Source organism: Rhinopithecus roxellana, chromosome 11 (genome assembly GCF_007565055.1).
Source record: "Rhinopithecus roxellana isolate Shanxi Qingling chromosome 11, ASM756505v1, whole genome shotgun sequence".
In the NCBI taxonomy this organism is placed as follows: Eukaryota; Metazoa; Chordata; class Mammalia; order Primates; family Cercopithecidae; genus Rhinopithecus; species Rhinopithecus roxellana.
Window position 1 is genome coordinate 52,349,448 of NC_044559.1, and position 17,166 is coordinate 52,366,613.

The following is a 17,166-nucleotide window of genomic DNA, read 5'->3' on the forward strand; positions in this document are numbered from 1 at the left end:
AGAGCCCATTAACGGACAGGGCCAACAAAGCGTCTGCAGTTTTTAGATGCTAATACTTACCCTATGTGAAAAGCAAGCGCAACTGAAAGGCAGAACAAATACCCCAAATCTAAACATCCATCTTTCACCCTGAACCCTGGCTCCTCTAAACTGGGAGACTCCACAGGACTAGGGCCCCTGCAGGGCTTCCCCAGTGCTCCTCATTCCAAGGACTTCACCCTGAGCCTGGGGAGTGACCCAGCCCCCATCAGCCCACTGCCCACCACGGGAGCCTCATCTCTCAGTGGCCATCGTTTCCACAGTCTCCAAGAGTTCAAGTAATTTCCGTTTTTAGTGACATTTCACATTTGTGGAGCCCTTGTATTCTGTTTTCTTCTAATTAAACACAATTTTCTTCATTCGCTTGAACATATTTAAATGGCTACTTTGAAGTCTTTGTTAAACCCAACATCTGGGCCTCCTCAAAGACAGTTTCCATTGTCTGCTCTTTTCCTGCGTGTAGGGTACCTTTTCCTTTTCTTTGCGTGTCTCGTAGTTTTATGTTGAAAATGGGCATTTGAGATAATATAGCAACTTCGTATTCTGAATTTTACAGAATTGTGACGGTGGTTGTGACTGCTTCTGTTTGTTTGATTTTATTTGTTTTTTGATAACTATCCTGGTCTTAATTTGTGGAATCTGTCTCCTGCAGAGTTACCTTTAAAGCAGATCTTTGACTCGGTTAACATCATTGTACCCCAAATACTGAATAGAATCATATTTTAAAATGTGAAGAGTAACTATTATTGGTTCCTCATTTTCATTTCAAGAATGGTATATAAAATGCTGGCAGTTTTTTTTTCTCCACTGCAGGGAGTGTAACCACGCTGAAAGCACTGAACTTAAGACACTGCCCTCTGGAATTCCCTCCTCAGCTCATCGTGCAGAAGGGATTGGTGGCTATCCAGCGCTTCCTGCGGATGTGGGCAGTAGAACACTCTCTCCCCAGAAATCCAGCTTCTCAAGGTTCGTAGGAGATGATTTATGACAAATCACATTAACGTTGAAGTTACAGCTTTTTAAAATCAGGTTAGAACCTGTCTTCTCTTTAATAACATCCTGAGAAATACAGGAGCCATGCATCCTCTGCTGAGTTGACACAGTGTACGCTGATCTCAGGCCTGCCCAGTCATCTCTGTGTCTTTTCCTTGGTTCTGTAAATCTGGGCACATTATGGATCCTGTCTTGAGTGGATTTTGGTAGAATTTTATTGTGATCAATCAAATGAAACAGTTATCACCTCCAAGCCACCTGTGGGCAGCTGCTTCAGGAATGACTCGACGCTCCATTAGACACTCGACGCTCCGCCGGAGACCCGACGCTCCGCTGGAGACCCGACGCTCCGTTAGACAGCTGTTTTAAAATAAGCACAATGAAATGTCCTCATTCCTAACGAGGTACAAGGAAATTGGCGGGAAAATGGCCCTGTAGACACGTTTTATCTAATCACCTTGTTGGTGGGTGCTCACTAACCTGTTCCATTCTTTCAACATACTGACCAGCCAGGTATTTTCGGATGCTCATGATGTGTTCTGGTCTTGAGTATGCATTCTAGTTACACTTGGAAACAGTAAAGTTAAATGGTGATAAAGGAGAATCATAATGAAAGTTCGCCAAAATAGTGCATATTCTGAAATATTTTCAGAATATTTTAAATTTCACTATTTGTGATGTACTTTGATACTTAAGAAAAATGCATATGTTTGGAACAATTAGCCAAGATAATTATATATATGCTGTAATTGAATTGTGTAAATAATTAGGTCTTTGTAAATAACTGACCTTGCACTTTTGACCCAGATGGCCTCTATTTGGAAATTGTTTTAAATGATTAAGAATCAGCAGTTGGCCCTGTGCTTGCTGAGTTGTTTGTAAACATATTTTAACCAGGTTGTAGCGTCCTCCATTGGTGCATCGCACTGAAGCCGCCTGGCTCTGGCACCCTTGACCCTGACGCTACCAGGATGTTGCGATAAGAATAGGAAAAGAAAATTAGCCGCTGGACTGGAAGTGTGGAGGGCACTGGGCACCTGGCAGGAGTGGGGATAGGTAGCTGAGGGCATGGGGTGGCAGAGGAGAGGTAGGACCAGGACCTGGAGACAGCCGGGACAAGGATGGAGAGGCAGAACCGTCAGGCATAGCCAGAGCCAGGACGTAGGGGCCTCAGGGGACACAGGCTCTGCTGGAGGATCAGGATAAAAGAGAGAAGTTGAAGGTTCATTCTGATTGAAGGAGACTAAAGGAAACTGGGTGTGGTGCTTCATCCTAAATCGGATCCTGGGCCAGGACAAACATGATACAGGACATGACCAGGACAGTTATCAAGGCGTGAGGAAGGCCAGCCAGTGAATGACAGAAGTCAGCGATGGGACACTTCTGGTTTTGGTGAATCGCTATGGTGATGTGTGAGCGTCTCCATCTGAGGGTGGAGGGGCAGGATGTCTGAAGTTACCCTTGAGTGTTTTAGGAAATGCATGAGTACCCCCAGACAGAGAGGCAGTGGCGGGCAGGCTCACGGGGGCAGGCAGCTTCAGGGGCCAGGCAGCAGCGGCTGCTGATGGGGTGCGGGGCCCACCAATTTCTCAGCAGTGTTCTTGCAACTTTTCTATAAGTTTGAAAAAAATACATTAAGTGACTGGTCAAAAATAAATATTTTCTAACTCTTCTCTATTAGTTTTTAGAGCCACCTGGAGTGATTTTTCAGCTACTATGTACATTTTTAGCACTTTGCCCTTTCAATTACTTTAAAACGTCTTTTTGCTGGCCGGGCGCGGTGGCTCACACCTGTAATCCCAGCACTTTGGGAGGCTGAGGTGGGCGGATCACGAGGTCAGGAGATCGAGACCATCCTGGCTAACACGGTGAAACCCCGTCTCTACTAAAAATACAAAAAATTAGCCGGGCGTTGTGCTGGGCGCCTGTAGTCCCAGCTACTCAGGAGACTGAGGCAGGAGAATGGCGTGAACCTGCGAGGCGGAGCTTGCAGTGAGCCAAGATGGTGCCACTGCACTCCAGCCTGGGTGACAGAGCGAGATTCCATCTTTAAAAAAAAAAAAAAAAGTCTTTTTGCCGGTATCCCATTTTTCCTGTCTGCTTACATTTTCATGAATTTCAGTTTTGTCTCTGGCCCCAACTACAGTCAGATTGTTCAAATATGCATGTTTCTAGTCACTTGTGCCCCAGGGGAAATTTTACAGCTTCTTAGGATGTTTTGAAGCATGTTTGCCCATTTTTAAAAACTTTTCCTTTCAAACTTAAGACCCCGAGCATGCAGCAGTCAGGAGCGTGTGGCAGCCAGGGGCGTGATGTCCATGCACCTGTGTCCACTGCGATGGCCACCTGGGGTCTCACTCAGCCTTCAGGTCGTCATGGGCACGTGCTGGGAGAAGAAGGCCCACTAGGTCCCAGTGGCTCCCGAAGTGCCTGGAGCACCTCCCTGAAGTCATGTTTTGAGAAAGTCAACAAAAGCATCACCAAACAAGAAAAGCAGGCATAATGGGCAAACATGACTTAGAAATAAAGATTCTAAGTGATCTGAGGGGAAGCAGAAATGTTGATTAAATGTGGCGAGATTACCCTGTGTACACATACAAAAAGTCCCTACAAAGTGGTAAGGCCTATGTGGGAAGGTCACGCGTGTCTGGCGAGGCCTGCCTGGGAGAGTCAGGCGCGCCCGACAGGGCCTGCCTGGGAGGGTCAGGTGCGCCCGGCGGGGCCTGCCTGGGAGAGTAGGCGCGCCCGGCGGGGCCTGCGTGGGAGGGTCCTGGTGTGCTTCTGGCAGTGTTGTTTGCATTCCCTCCATGTGTAACTGCTTTGCGTGCCATAGCATAGAAGCCTAGCATGGTGCAGGTGGGGTGACAGGAATTGTTTGGATTGACAGGGAATGTGGTGGCCATGGAGGATGGGCACCCCACCCCCCACCATCCAGGCGCTCTTCACAGAGAGGCACCATCACTGGCTTTTTGAGTGAGTCATAGAGGAATGGCGTTGATGGTAGCTGCTAAAGCGGTTTCTTCCTCTACCAGAGGCTCCACCGGTGAAAGAGACGACCCTCCATGACCTCCCGAGCCCAGGATTGGAGTTGTCCAGAGACCACGCGTCTAACGAAGGAGCTGTGAACGCTCAGGGCCCAGAGGGGGCTGTGATGAAAGAGAAGGCCGGCTTTCTCCCGCCTGTGGAAAAGCCAGACCTGAGTGAGCTCAGGAAGTCTGCTGACTCCTCAGAGCACTGGCCCAGCGAGGAGGAGATCAGGCGCTTTTGGAAGCTGAGGCAGGAGATTGTTGAGCACGGGAAAGCAGACACTCTGGGAAAGCAGCTCTTACCGAGGGAATTACCTCCAAATCTCAAGGCGGCCTTGAACAGTGAGAAAGAGCTGCCAAAGCCAAGACACGTTTTCAGGTAAAACTTAAAAGCAACAGGGGATTTTCTTGATCTTTGCGAATTCATACAATTATTTTAAATTATCTTTTAAAACATCAGGTCCAGCTTTTAAAGTGTCCCTCCACATTGCCGCTGTTCACTGTGCGGCAAGTGCGGGTCCCAGGTTTAGGGTCATGGGGACCTGCATCAAGCCCAGAGCGTCTGTGTCAGAGCCCAGTCCATTCAGAAGCTGAGTTTGCCAAGGTTGAGGTTGCGCCCAGGGAAAAGAAACACAAGTGACAGTAAGATCTATGGCCTGTGCTTTCTCCAGAGAGAGCTTTGAGGACATCAGCGTTTAAAGGAGAAACAATGGATAGCAGGGGAAGGAGGAAAGAAAAGTAAAAGTGGGGGCAGGTGGTGAGCCAAGTGGTCACATTCCTGTGGGGCTTCGATCAGCGCTCACTGAATCCACATTTTACCTGTGAAAAGAGAGGAGTTGGGGGAAAGGTCAGTTATGCAGAAAATAAATGGCAGCTGCCTGGGGACAAAAGGAAGGCAGTCATTGTGTGGCCCACTTCCCATGTCTGGGGAGAAAAGGAAGGCAGTCACTGTGCGGCCCACTTCCCAAGCTTACCTTTCCCTTTGGCACAGTGAGTTTGGGGCCGAGATTTTATTTTCCTTTCACACCCAGGGCGAGGGTCCCTGGAGAACAGGCTCTGCAGAGGCTACATGAGAGAAAAACTGACTCATGGGTGTGGCAGGGCATGCACCTACACATATAGGAGGTGTGTATCTGTGGTGTGCATGTGTGTGCCTGGGTGTGTATAAATATCTAGAGAGAGAATGCTGCAAAATAGCAGTTGGTGAATCTAGATCATGCATTCTCAAGAGGCACATTGTCATAGCCAAGGGGACAACAATGGCTTAAGGGGGGTGCAGATTCTGGGAGGCCGTGGTGGTCTGTGGGCCCTCAGGCTCCACGCAGCGGCCAGCATGGGCAGGCGCAAGATGGCACCAGACCTTCCTGGAGGCGTCGGCATGAAGCGCTCACGGCCCTGATCCTTCAGCTGTCCTGTAGGTTTGAACATTCAAAACAGAACGAAACAAACCTTGGAAGCATTACTAACAAAGTGTAGGATGTCCTGGCAGCATGCACGGCAGGTTCCCAGTGACAGCGAGGCCTCGGAGGCTCCAACACACTCGTGATGTTCTCAGTCCACACAGTTTCATGGTGAAAGGTCAGGAATATGCTGGGCCTGCTGCTTAGGATCCTCTTTTCTCGCCTCCTCCCTTCATGTATTTATTTGTTGTTAGGAACTCTAATAATAGTGAATCCAAGTGAATTGTGGTATGCTTATTAATAGTACTTATAATTTGATCAATACGTCAGATTTGGATACTAGACCCTAGCCTTCAGAGATTGCTTTGGGTGCCTTGGGAAGTTGGAGCAGAGAACTGGAGCCTCTGGCAGGAAGCCTCAACCTGGAGCCCGTGCCCCATGGTTGGGTGGGCCCTGAATGTTGTCTTTCCCCTCTGCTGCCTCTGCCCAGAGTGAGCCATAGAGAGCCACTCTGCCTCAGCTTTCCCACGGGGGTGGTTGTGATGTCACATGCATTATCGGGGCCTCAGTTTCCCCACTTGGTCGGGTTGTCGTGGGGTCATAGGTATTAAGGAGAAGCTCTGAGATTGTAGCCCTGGTCCACGCTCGGAATGGTGGCCCTTCCTGAGGGTCTGGGACTCGGGAAGCTGGCGTTGTTCTGTGTTCTCTGGCTGGGGAGCAGTGGGCATGGTGGGAGCAGCAGGCCCACTCCAAGGTGACTCGCGTGGCCTGGGCCTGTTTATGAGGCTGGGTGCTCGTGTTCAAAATACTTGCAAGAAAAGTAATGTTATGTAAAAATCATAGGTAAATAATGGTCTGGTCCTGAAATCTCAAAATTATAATGGGAGGGAATAAAAGCATTCTGAAGGCATCAGACATGGAGCTGGAGTGTGACGGAGCATCACTGCCCCAGCCTGATTCTGACATCCAGCAGGCCTTCCTCTGGGGCAGTTCCTCCACACTCCTCCGGACCCTGAGACCACAAGGGGAAACCTGGTGTTCCATAGAACCCGGGCCACCTGCCTTTCCAAAAGCAGCAAGTTAAATAAAGGCCAGTGCCCAGCGTGCACCCCAGGTGACCCCTGTCCCAGAGCACAGGCCATGCCTGCCTTCTCTGCTCTGCTGCGACAGTCACTGCTGTTCCTGCGCAGACGGGGAAGATGAGGGTGGGAGGTCGTGCGGCGTGGGGGGTGGGGGTGCGGGCCAGCCTCCTGGGACGTGGCCACCAGGCGTGATGCTTGGTTGTGGCCTCCCACGACGTGCTGCTGGTGTGAGGCTTGCACAGGGCAGGCCGTGGAATGGGATGGGCCTTTCTCCTCTGGGCGAGGTGTTGGTTCTGGAGGGAAGACCAGGCAGGGCTTCCAGTTGTGTTTCTCAAGCTGCTTTGGTGCAAGGGTCATGGCGAGGAGGTGTCACGTTCTGGAACCTGGCTGGCTGTCAGTCCTGGGCTCAGAGCACCTATCTCTGGCCTGGTTTTCCCCAGGCGTTTTCGCTGGGAGGAAACACTAGGGCACACCTATCAGCTCCCTCTCTTGGGCAGAGAGAGGGAGTGCCCAGCACCGTGAGACCCCACGGTGTTACTGGCTGTCCCTTCTGCTGTCCTGCGGGCTTCCCTCAAGGGGGACCCAATATCTGACCCTGCCTGAATGTGTGTATGGAGGCCAGGCGCCTTCTGATGGCCTTGCCTGCCCCGCCCCTGCTCCCACATCACCCAGCAGCGGGATTCCGACCTGCTGCAGCGTCACCCCGTGCACCTGAACTCCAGGCATGTCACATCCTCCAGCCCGGGCGAGCTGCTGGCCAGGACCTCTGCTTCTGTGGGCATCTGTCCAGGTCAGACAAGGGGGTGGCATTGGTCTCAAGCAGGTCAGGTGCAGCTGCCGAGGCTGCATGTCCTTCAGGTGCATTTCCCAGGCTGACTGTCAAGCATCCCAGGAAAGTAGCTGGCTGGCAGTGGGTGCATTGGGACAGTGTCGTGCTGCCATCCATGCATCTTCATTACATGTCCTGAAATCAACCGTCAAGACTGTGGACTCTGTGGGGTGACTGCAGCTTCTAGTCATGGTAGTTGTTCTGATGAGCAGATGAGCCACAGGCCCTCCTTTTACATTTCACATATTGTATGAGTTACCGTCACAGGTTTTTGTTAAACATTCGGCTAAAAACACTCTGTAATTTTAGAAGGAACATGGCCTCCTCCAGGAACATCTTACCCGACCTCTTGTCACCATACCAAATGGCGATCCGAGCAAAAAGACTGGAAGAGAGCCGAGCGGCAGCGCTCCGAGAGCTCCGGGAGAAGCAGGCTGTGATGGAGCAGCAGAGACGGTGAGTCCACACAAGGCGGGGGTCCACGCAGCCGGCCCAGTGCACCTGGAGCTGGGGCTGGGCTATGATTTTATGGCAGCCCTTGTGGAAGTGTTTAGTTAGTTCTCCCCTCACTGATGCTGATCCAGGATCCGTCTCTTCCTCACCTGGAAGCCAAGCTGCTCGTGCCCCTTGTGGTCTGCAGCGCCGTGCATGGGCTCGTTTGTTTGCAGCCCTGAGGCCTCCGTGTGGGGCAGGCACGGAGCTCATGGTCTGCAGGGCCTTGCATGCATGGGCTCCCTTGTTTGTAGCCCCGAGGCCTCCATGTGGGGCAGGCGCAGGTGCAGTGCTTGCGGTCGCCCCCTTGTGTCCATCTTTGCCCTGGATTCCTCACGACACGTGCCTGCTTGCTTGTCCTTTTCCCTCGTTTCTTATTCTTCCTCAGTCCTTTCCTCCTCACTTTCCCTAGAGTGCCCAGGCCCTGACATAGTCGTCGGGGAGGCTCATTCTTGTGTTGCTGTGACCAACGTGCTCAGTGTCCTCAGTGTCTTCTCTGTCCTCCAGCTCCACTGACCACCTGGCTCCACCCATCCCTGGGCCCCAGGAGTCCGGCTGGCATGGACCGCAGCCATAGCACCCCTGTGGCCCTCACTTGGTGGTTGGCTTTGGCCAGTGGAGGCTCCCAGCAGGAGGCCAAGGAGGAAGAGGAGAGCGAGGGCCTCGTCTTTACTTGCCTGGCTTCTCTCTGAGCTGCCTGGAGCTGGCCGAGTCCAGCCTCTCCCTCCTTCTGGGTTCTGGCAATCTCTCCTTCCCTGGTCCGTCCTGCAGATAGCTGCAGCCCGACCCTGACTGGCACAGGGCTCCTGCACTGCCCCTGTGGCTCACCTGCTCCCTCCCCAACATGAATAAACCCTCCTGAAGCCACCCTGTTGTGTGTGTGCTGTTTTCTCTCGGGACCATGTGATAGGGACCGTGCTTAGCACACAGATTCTGTGATTATCCACAGCTGTCACCTGATGTCCAGACAGACATTGCAGTTGGTTGTCTTTTTTTCAGTAAAAATATGAGTGAGGTGAAGCCCTCCGAGCTGGTCCCCTGCCCTAGGCTGTCATATTGATGGGCAGGGGTGAGGCTGACTGACTGCTCTAGGGCTGTCCTAGGACATGGGAGTGTGGTCTGGGCTGCTCCAGAAAGCCCAGCACTGTGGGATCAGGTCTTGCCAGCCATGGGCCACAGCTGCCGGGGCCCAGGGAGCACTGGGAAGGCTTTCCTTTGGTGCCCATCAGTCGCCCCACACTGTCCCTTGGGGTAGCTCTACAGAGCCGGGCCTGTCCCTCACTGTGAGGTGAGCCCCTCAGGACCGGCCCTGCCTGTCGAGCATGCCAGCTGCCCTCCCCTGTGTGCCCTGCTGCAGGCGGGTCCCACTCCTGTTCGGCTCTACCAATTTCAGGGCACCATTTTCTGAAGTGGGCGGTCCAGATACCTGCCCCGTTGACTCCTCAGGTATCACCTGCCCTGCCAGGAGGCTGCTTGTGGGAGTCCCACTCACCCGCACCCTCTTGGCCACGGCTGTGATGGAGGTGATTGTGGTGAGAACTTCTATAGGCACAGCCCCTGCCTTAGGCTCTTGGGGCACCACCAACTGCAGTGGGCAGAAAGGGCAGTCTCACCCCCAAACATCAGGCTCGGGCCTCGTCCCACACCTTCATGGAAGAGAAGTTCTTGGATACAAAGAGCAAGTGAACCCTCTCTTCTGTATTTTCCTACCTGGAGCCCAGAGCCAGTGTCCTGCAGTCTCCTAGTGAGCAGCTCCACAGGCCTGTTCGGAGGGTCCAGACCCAGCAGAGCCGGCCCCTTCACATCAACCCTGTGAACAGCGTCACCCCTTTGCGTGACCAGAAAGACAGTGACACTAAGTGGGGGCCCTCGTCCAGGAGCGCAGCGGGGCCAGTGCCACACATGGTGCTGAGTGGGGACATGGGGGGCACCAGCCTGCCTGGGGCTGGGGGTTGGGGCCTGGGACCCACTCAGGCAGGTGTTAGGGCATGGCCTTACCTGAGGCAGCTGGTGAGACCACCTGTGCCCTGAGGTGGCACCGGGGGAGGACACAGCCAGGCTCTGATTCCTGGCAGCACTGACTCAGGATGGAGCCCTCAGCAGGAAGGTGGTCAGAGGTGGGCCGTGGGCCGGGTGGAGCCTAGGAGGGCTGAGCTGCTGTGACCGCAAGGAGGGAAGAGCAGAGGTCGGGTGGAGGCTTCGGGGAAAACCTAGGCTGGGGCCCCGGCATCCAGGATGATGATGGGAGAGACAAGAGGAGGCCAGATCCGGGGGCAGGATGGAGAGGGGTTACCAACCACAGGAGTCCTGCAGGCTGGAGATGTGGCCTTCCTGGGGTGGAGCCCTGGGCTTGGGCGACGGCTCTTGGGCACCTGATTCCACCCCAGCCACACACGAGGAGCCCAGCCCAGCCGCAGATGTGGGCGTTACTTGGGACGTTCACAGTCCTAGGCGACGAGCTGTGAGGAAGGAGCATGTGACTCTGGCTCAGGATTGAGGAGGCCTGAAGATGCCTGTTTTTGTCTTATTTTATTTTATTTTTATTTTTATTTTATTTTTTGAGACGGAGTCTTGCTCTGTCACCCAGGCTGGAGTGCAGTGGCGCAATCTTGGCTCACTGCAACCTCCACCTCCCAGGTTCAAGTGATTCTTCTGTCTCAGCCTCCCGAGTAGCTGGGACTACAGGCGCCTGCTACTACACCTGGCTAACTTTTTGTATTTTTAGTAGAGATGGGGTTTCACCGTGTTAGGCAGGATGGTCTCGATCTCCTGACCTTGTGATCCGCCCACCTCAGCCAGATGCCTGTTTGTTTTTAAAAGTGAAACTCAAGTGTCTGAAGGGAGAGACTTAGAGACAGGCGTTCAGATCTTCCACAGACAGACCTTATGTCGACAAGTACCTGCAGCCAGGCACCCCCAACCCGTCGTGCGGTGCTTGTGGTGGCAGTCCCAGCTGGTGCCCTTACCTGAAAGGGGTGGTGATGCCTTTTCCTCGGTCACTGGGTGGGGCTGGCCCCCAGCGTCAGTCACTGCTGGCAGCACCGTCACACAGAGCTTCGGGATAGAACCCAGCATTCCCGGCTCTGCCCAGACGTGCCGGGAGGAAGAGGCTGTGGTTCAGACTCCCACCCAGAGGGCATGCACACCCCCAGCCTGTGCCCCCTGGAGACAGGGGCACCACAAACTGTAAAATGACAGAGAAATCCTGTAGCCTTGGCTCGAAGCTGCCTGTAACTTATGACATTAACCTTCCCTTTCTCCAGAGAGAAAAGGGCACTGCAGGAGTGGAGAGGGCGAGCCCAGAGGATGAGGAAGAGGAAGGAAGAGCTCAGCAAACTCCTGCCTCCGCGGAGGAGCATGGTACGGCAGGCATGGGCGGTGACCGGGCACTAGTCCAGTCCCGGGGGTGGGTGGGTGCTCACACGCATCCCTGTCTGTGGAGGATGAGCCCAGACCTGGGGAGGAAGCTGCTTGTGCAGGCTGCTGGCTGGTGGGGCTGGGTTGGAGTGCAGCATCCAGAACCATTGCTCACGACCCAGCCGGAGGGGACACCTTCCTGCCCCAGCCTTGAGGGCTTGCCTCTTGGCTCATTGACTTTTGGCTCCTGTCTGAGGAATTAGAAGCTCAAAGAGGGAAGGGGGAAGAGGAGGTGGGGGGAAAGATTCAAAAAATAAAAAAAAGCAGCTGAGGTTGAGGTGGGCCCTACAGAGATCTTTCTGGGCTCCTCACCCTTGGTCTCTGGACCTTGGGGCAGGCAGTTTCCCTAGAAGCCAAGATTGCCAGCTCTCTTAAGCTATGGGACATGGGATATCCTGAGTACAGTCCCCTCTTCCTGTTTTCCCCAGACTGTATGGGGTCTTAGTCCAGCCGGGCACAGGACAGTGGGCACAGGGCTGCGGGCACAGGACAGTGGGCACAAGGCTGTGGGCATAGGACAGTGGGCACAGGGCAGTGGGCACAGAGCTGCAGGCATGGGCCATGGGCACAGAGTGGTGGGAGCTCGCGGCTCCTCCCTCCAGAATGCGCCTGGCTTGCTTCTCTGTCCTGTGAGCATAGTTAGGCAAATGTGCCTTTGAATTTGGCCACAAATGTTTCTCTGGTTCTTTCTTTTAAGAAATGTTCCTTGTGTGTTACTTTGAAAGGCCAGGGGTTGCCTCTGCAGCCCCCTTAGCTAGGGTAAGGCCCCCGAAGGCTTCAGCCCACAGCAGAGAGGGTGGTCATGTGGGCCTGCAGGCGTGGACTGCTGGGGCAGTTCAGGAGCCTTTCCTTGTTTTAACTTTGTGTTGAACTAGTTTTTGACTTACAGGAAAGTTGCAAAAATAGTGTTTCCATCTCCCCCCGGCCCAGCTTCCCTGATGGTGGCATCTTGCATAACCTCAGAACAAGGCTCAGAGTTAGGAATTCACGGTGTCCAACACGGTGGATAAACCAGGACTGCACCTCCTCACCCTTCTCAGGTCCCGGGTCCCATAGGACACTCAGTCATCATCTTTGCTGTCACCTTTTTCCTAATTTCCCCAATATGTGGAGAAGTTTAAAAATACATATTTTGCCACTTCCCGGAATAAAAATACTTGCACAATTAGACATCACTAAGAATGCTTTCAGAGCTGAATTATAGCAAAACTCTGGGAAACTTAAATGCCAACAGATGGAGACGGCTAAATCGTCACGTCCAGACCATGAGCTCCCTCTGTGGTTGACAGAAGGGTGGTCAGTGACCATATCCACTGGCCTGAAAGTGTCTTGAAGAATCGTTGTAAGTGAAGACAGCACAATTTGCAGGACAGTGCACAAAGACTCACTTTGGTCTGGAAGAATGTACACCAAACCAATGACTGCGGGGAGGGCTGTGGCTCCAGGGAGGGGGCGCAGAGGAGGGGTCGATGCTGCCACAGTGTGTGCTTCTGAGTCCTGTGAGCCCATCACAGCGAGAGTGTATGCAGTTTCTTAAAAAAGAAAAAAAGGTTTTCTAGAAACTCACCCATCATGAGATAGAGCAGTTCAGTCAGCGAGTATGGAGGGCCTGCTGTGAGCAGGGAGGGACAGGCACAGGCCCTGCCCGCGGGAGCGTGCACCTCGTGCAGAGGCAGACGCTCAGCCGCGGCAGCAGGCAGAGCTCCGTGGTAGCTGGTGCTGTTGTGCACACCCCACCAGGCCCTGGGTGAGGCAGCTGAACGCACGGAGAGGCTGCTGCTGCCCTGTGCCGCCCTTGGCCTGCGCTGCCCCAGGCACTGGTGGGATACTTGGTACGGTCCAGAGTGCTGCAGTCAGAGTCCAAGGGAAAATCTTTATGCCTAAACGTTCATGTCTAATATACAAAGAATGGCTACTAATTGATTTTAAAAATTTGAGAATCCAGTAGAAGAAATGGGCAAAAAGTATGGCAGGCAGTCCACAGAAGAGGCAATCCAAGCTACCGTAAAGACATGAAAAAAGCTCAGTCTGCGAGGAAGACGTAGGGTGGACGTGAGCTCAGTGCAGGCGCCTGTGTGGTCGGCAGGAAGGAGCCAGGGTGGCGGAGCAGCGTGGGGGGGGGGGGGCGTAGAGCAGTGTGGGAGGGAGCGGGGGTGGGGGGTAGAGCAGCGTGGGAGGGTGGGTGGAGCAGGTGGGGGAGTTGGAGCAGTGTGGGAGGGAGCGGGGGCGGTGGAACAGCATGGGGGGGGTAGAGCAGCGTGGGGGGGGGGTGGAGCAGCGTGGGAAGGAGCCGGGGTGGTGGAGCGTGGGAAGGAGCCCGGGTGGTGGAGCGTGGGAAGGAGCCCGGGTGGTGGAGCAGCGTGGGAAGGAGCCGGGGTGGTGGAGCGTTGGATAGGGCATGGAGGCCGCTGCCACCAGCTGCTCCGAAGGCATCTTTCCAGGTTAAGAACATGTTCTTCTTTGAACACATTTAGGAGTCCACGTTATAGAAATAAAAGCAATCATATAAGCATTTATATACACAGATGTATCTCTGTGTATTTCAGTATTGTTGGAGAGACAAGCATAAATAAGTAAAACTCCGATTTCCATGTCCATAACAGGGAAGTGGTTCCATGCACGGGCCCAGGGAGCGCAAGCTCCCAGGCTGCCGGCCTCCCAGCTCCCTGCAGCTGGGCAGGAGGACACAAGATGGCGCCACAGCCCCAGGCGGCCGCTGCTGGGTGGATCCCACTGGCCAGTGGCACCCACGGGCAGGGCTGGGCTGGGCTGGGCTGGGCTGGGTGGGCCTGGGGAATCATGGCCCCTGGCTTTGCAGACTGGTCCAGGGGTGTGCCCCCCTGCCCTGCATGTGCTTTTGCCGATCCGTCACTGTGAGGTCACACCCCGAGTACATTCGATGGGGTGGGAGCCTTGAGGCTGCAGCTGATAAAAGGGCTGCAGAGCTAAAGCCTGTGGCTGGGTAAAGCCTGGGGCGTCACCTGCTTTGTAAAAAGCAGTGCACTTCTCTTCATGTCGCTCTGAAACCAGCCATGACTTGAGCCCATATTTTGGGCTTCAGATCAATTGCATGTTTGACACTCAACAGATAAACCCTGGTGCAAAGCCCATTGCACACCACCAAAGCGGCAGCCTGCTGTAGGCTTCGCCTGTGTGTTCATGTTTGTATTTGGTTCTTTGCTTGCTCACTCGAGATCTGGATGTTTGAAAAAGTCTTCCTTCTCTATATTTTAGAGTGGGAGTAAAGTGCGGATGGGTGGGCTTCCCTCCAAATACATACTTTTAATGTCTTTTAAAATAAAATTAAATGTCTGATTTTAAAAGAAAAAAACACCCACTGGATTTAGCATTTATTTATTTATTTATTTTTGAGACAGGCTGGAGTGCAGTGGCTCAATCTTGGCTCACTGCAACCTCTGCCTCCCAGGTTCAAGTGATTTTCTTGCCTCAACATCCTGAGTAGCTAGGACTACAGGCGTGCCCCACCACACCTGGCTGATTTTTTGTGTTTTTAGTAGAGACGGGGTTTCACCATGTTGGCCAGGCTGGTTTTGAACTCCTGACCTCAAGCAGTCCGCCCGCCCCAGCCTCCCAAAGTGCTGGCATTACAGGCGTGAGCCACTGTGCCCGGCCAGGATTTAGCATTTGTTCTTTTCTTTCTGTTGGAAGAATCTTTGGGAGAATCCTGATCACCTGAAAGTGTCCCAGCTCTCAGTCAGCCAAGAGTTTCCTCTGCCGTGGCTGCAGCCTGTGTCTCGCTTTATGGTAGGGTGGGAGGGATAGGAAAAGGTTGGTGGGTGGTCCCTGGTCCTCCCTGCCTCCCGTCTTTCCACCCTTTCTGGTTGCCAAACACTTTTTAAGTGTCAGGCATGTACTAGGGTTAAGCTAATGGCCAGACAAGGGCCGAGGCCTGGAAATTCATTTAGAGGAGAGAACGGCAGAACAGTTCCAGACATCAACTCGGTAAATGCTAAACGGATCCTACAAGTCTCCACATTGCAGTAGCCCCTGGTTGGAAGTTCTTCTCCCCCACCCTGTTGCCAGGGTTCCCTCCTACCTGTTTTTGTCATCCTACAGTTTCTGACAGTCCCAGGGAACACAGCAAACACACACGTGCACACTGCACACTGCACACTGCACACTGCAGGCGCCCACACAGGCCCAAAGCTCCCTGAGGTCCGGAGGGGTCAGTGTGGCTCTCAGGTGTGTCCACTGGAGGCAGCAGCGAGCAGCATTGGTCACGCCGCCCTTGGGGTCCTGACCTCCTCCTGCCTAGGGTGCACATCACAGCGAGTGTCGGGTCCCCCCAGGCCTCCCAGGCTCTGGCACTGAAGCTGGAGAAACAGATCTGGGGCCCCTGTGGAGAGGGACCATCTCAGGACGCCTGTAGGAAGCCAGCCACTGCAGCAAACCTGGCGTGGGGGGCATAAGGGCATGCGGGGCAGCCTTCTGAGCAACCCCAGGTTCCCCTCACTCTGCATCTTTGCCTCCTACCCCAGCCTGTGCTGTCAGGGAGGCCCCAAAAAGATGTCCAAACTGAGATCCCAGCAGGGCACGAGAGCTAGCCAAGACCTGGGGGGATGACCGCATTGCACAGAGACCATCTACCCGGGGTGACCTCGGACCCACCTCTTCATGGACGGGGAGCGAGTCTAACACACCTGGCAGGTTAGCTTTGTGGGAAAACAGCATTTACTGGGATTCCAGAAATGACCTCGTTGGGTTTTCCTAGGTGGCATCAAAGATTCCCTCTGCCACGGATCTGATAGATAACGGGAAAGTGCCACTGAATCCACTTAGAAAAATGAAACCAAGCAAAGAGAAATCGCCACAAGCAAGTCAAGAAATGAGGTTGGTAACTGCGACAGGGGCTTAGTCCTTCCAGGGCTCAGCCAGCCACCCACGGACAGGTGCTGTTGTTTATTTCATGAGCATGCACTGAGGAGCCCTGAACCTCCAGGCTGTGGTGGGCTCCAGGCTGCGGCGGGCTCCAGGCTCTGGTGGGTTCCAGGCTACGGCGAGCTCCAGGCTGTGGCAGGCTCCAGTCTGTGGTGGGCTCCAGAGAGAGCCAGGTAAGCCTGGACGATGCGGTCCTTGCCCTCAGGGAACTGCCGTCGCCCAGCCATGGTTCCTGTAGGTCACCAGGATACAGAGTGCTGCCGAGCCCTCTGTAGTGGGTGCTGCTGTGGGCACTGAGGGGAGACGTGATCTGACACCCGCCCGCTGCAGTCCCTGCCATGCCGTCCCCATCCCACCCCCTCTGCCTCCCTCAGTCTTCTCATGCTGAGTTCTGATCTCACTCCTTCCCACCCCAGCTTTCTTAGACCTGACCCTCAGGGCTGCTCAGCCCTTCCCCTCATGGGGTGTTGGGTGAGGCAGCGAGGCCAAGCATTGACCCAGGTGAAGGGGACCCAGGCAAGGTAGCCACCATGTGGTGGAGGAAACAGCCAGAATCGAGAAGCTGTGTTAGGAAGCACTTGAGACATTTTGATTTTGAGTCCCTGGCCAGGGGGTGGCCAGGCTGCTGGGCAGGTTGTCATCCCCGGGAGAGGCAGGCAACCACGGCCCCATCAGGCATCGTTGGTGGGCCACATAGGGGCCTGAAGTTCAGGAGAGCAGGGAGGGATATTTGGGAAGCCTGGTGCTCACCTGGGACCAACGTGAGGGGAAGGGTAGGGGCTCAGAGACTTGCGCTTGGCAGCGGGGAATAGGGATGGATGGAGCAAATGGGGCTGAGGAGCACTGGGTGGCCCGACAAGTTCGCGGGGCAAGACACGGTCCGCAGCGACTGCTGGACAGAGCAGAGTCAGGGCACAAGGCAAGGACAGAAGCTGGAGGCTGGTCCCTGGGTGGGTCCCTGTCTGGGCCTTGAGGGGAGGGGAGGAGCT

At 54.2% G+C, this 17,166-nt stretch overlaps 1 protein-coding gene across 7 annotated transcripts in view; it reads left to right on the forward strand.

The window, feature by feature from the left end:
• The window catches only part of LRRC27 (leucine rich repeat containing 27), a 49,514-nt gene that overhangs the window by 19,855 nt on the left and 12,493 nt on the right, over positions 1–17,166 (forward strand). For all 7 annotated transcript variants that reach the window (XM_010359852.2, XM_030940705.1, XM_010359854.2 and 4 more), the window contains 5 exons: positions 853–1,005; positions 4,065–4,437; positions 7,679–7,825; positions 11,125–11,221; positions 16,011–16,129. In XM_010359852.2, the coding sequence (XP_010358154.1) occupies positions 853–1,005; positions 4,065–4,437; positions 7,679–7,825; positions 11,125–11,221; positions 16,011–16,129 (889 nt within the window). The remainder of the gene's footprint in view (positions 1–852; positions 1,006–4,064; positions 4,438–7,678; positions 7,826–11,124; positions 11,222–16,010; positions 16,130–17,166) is intronic.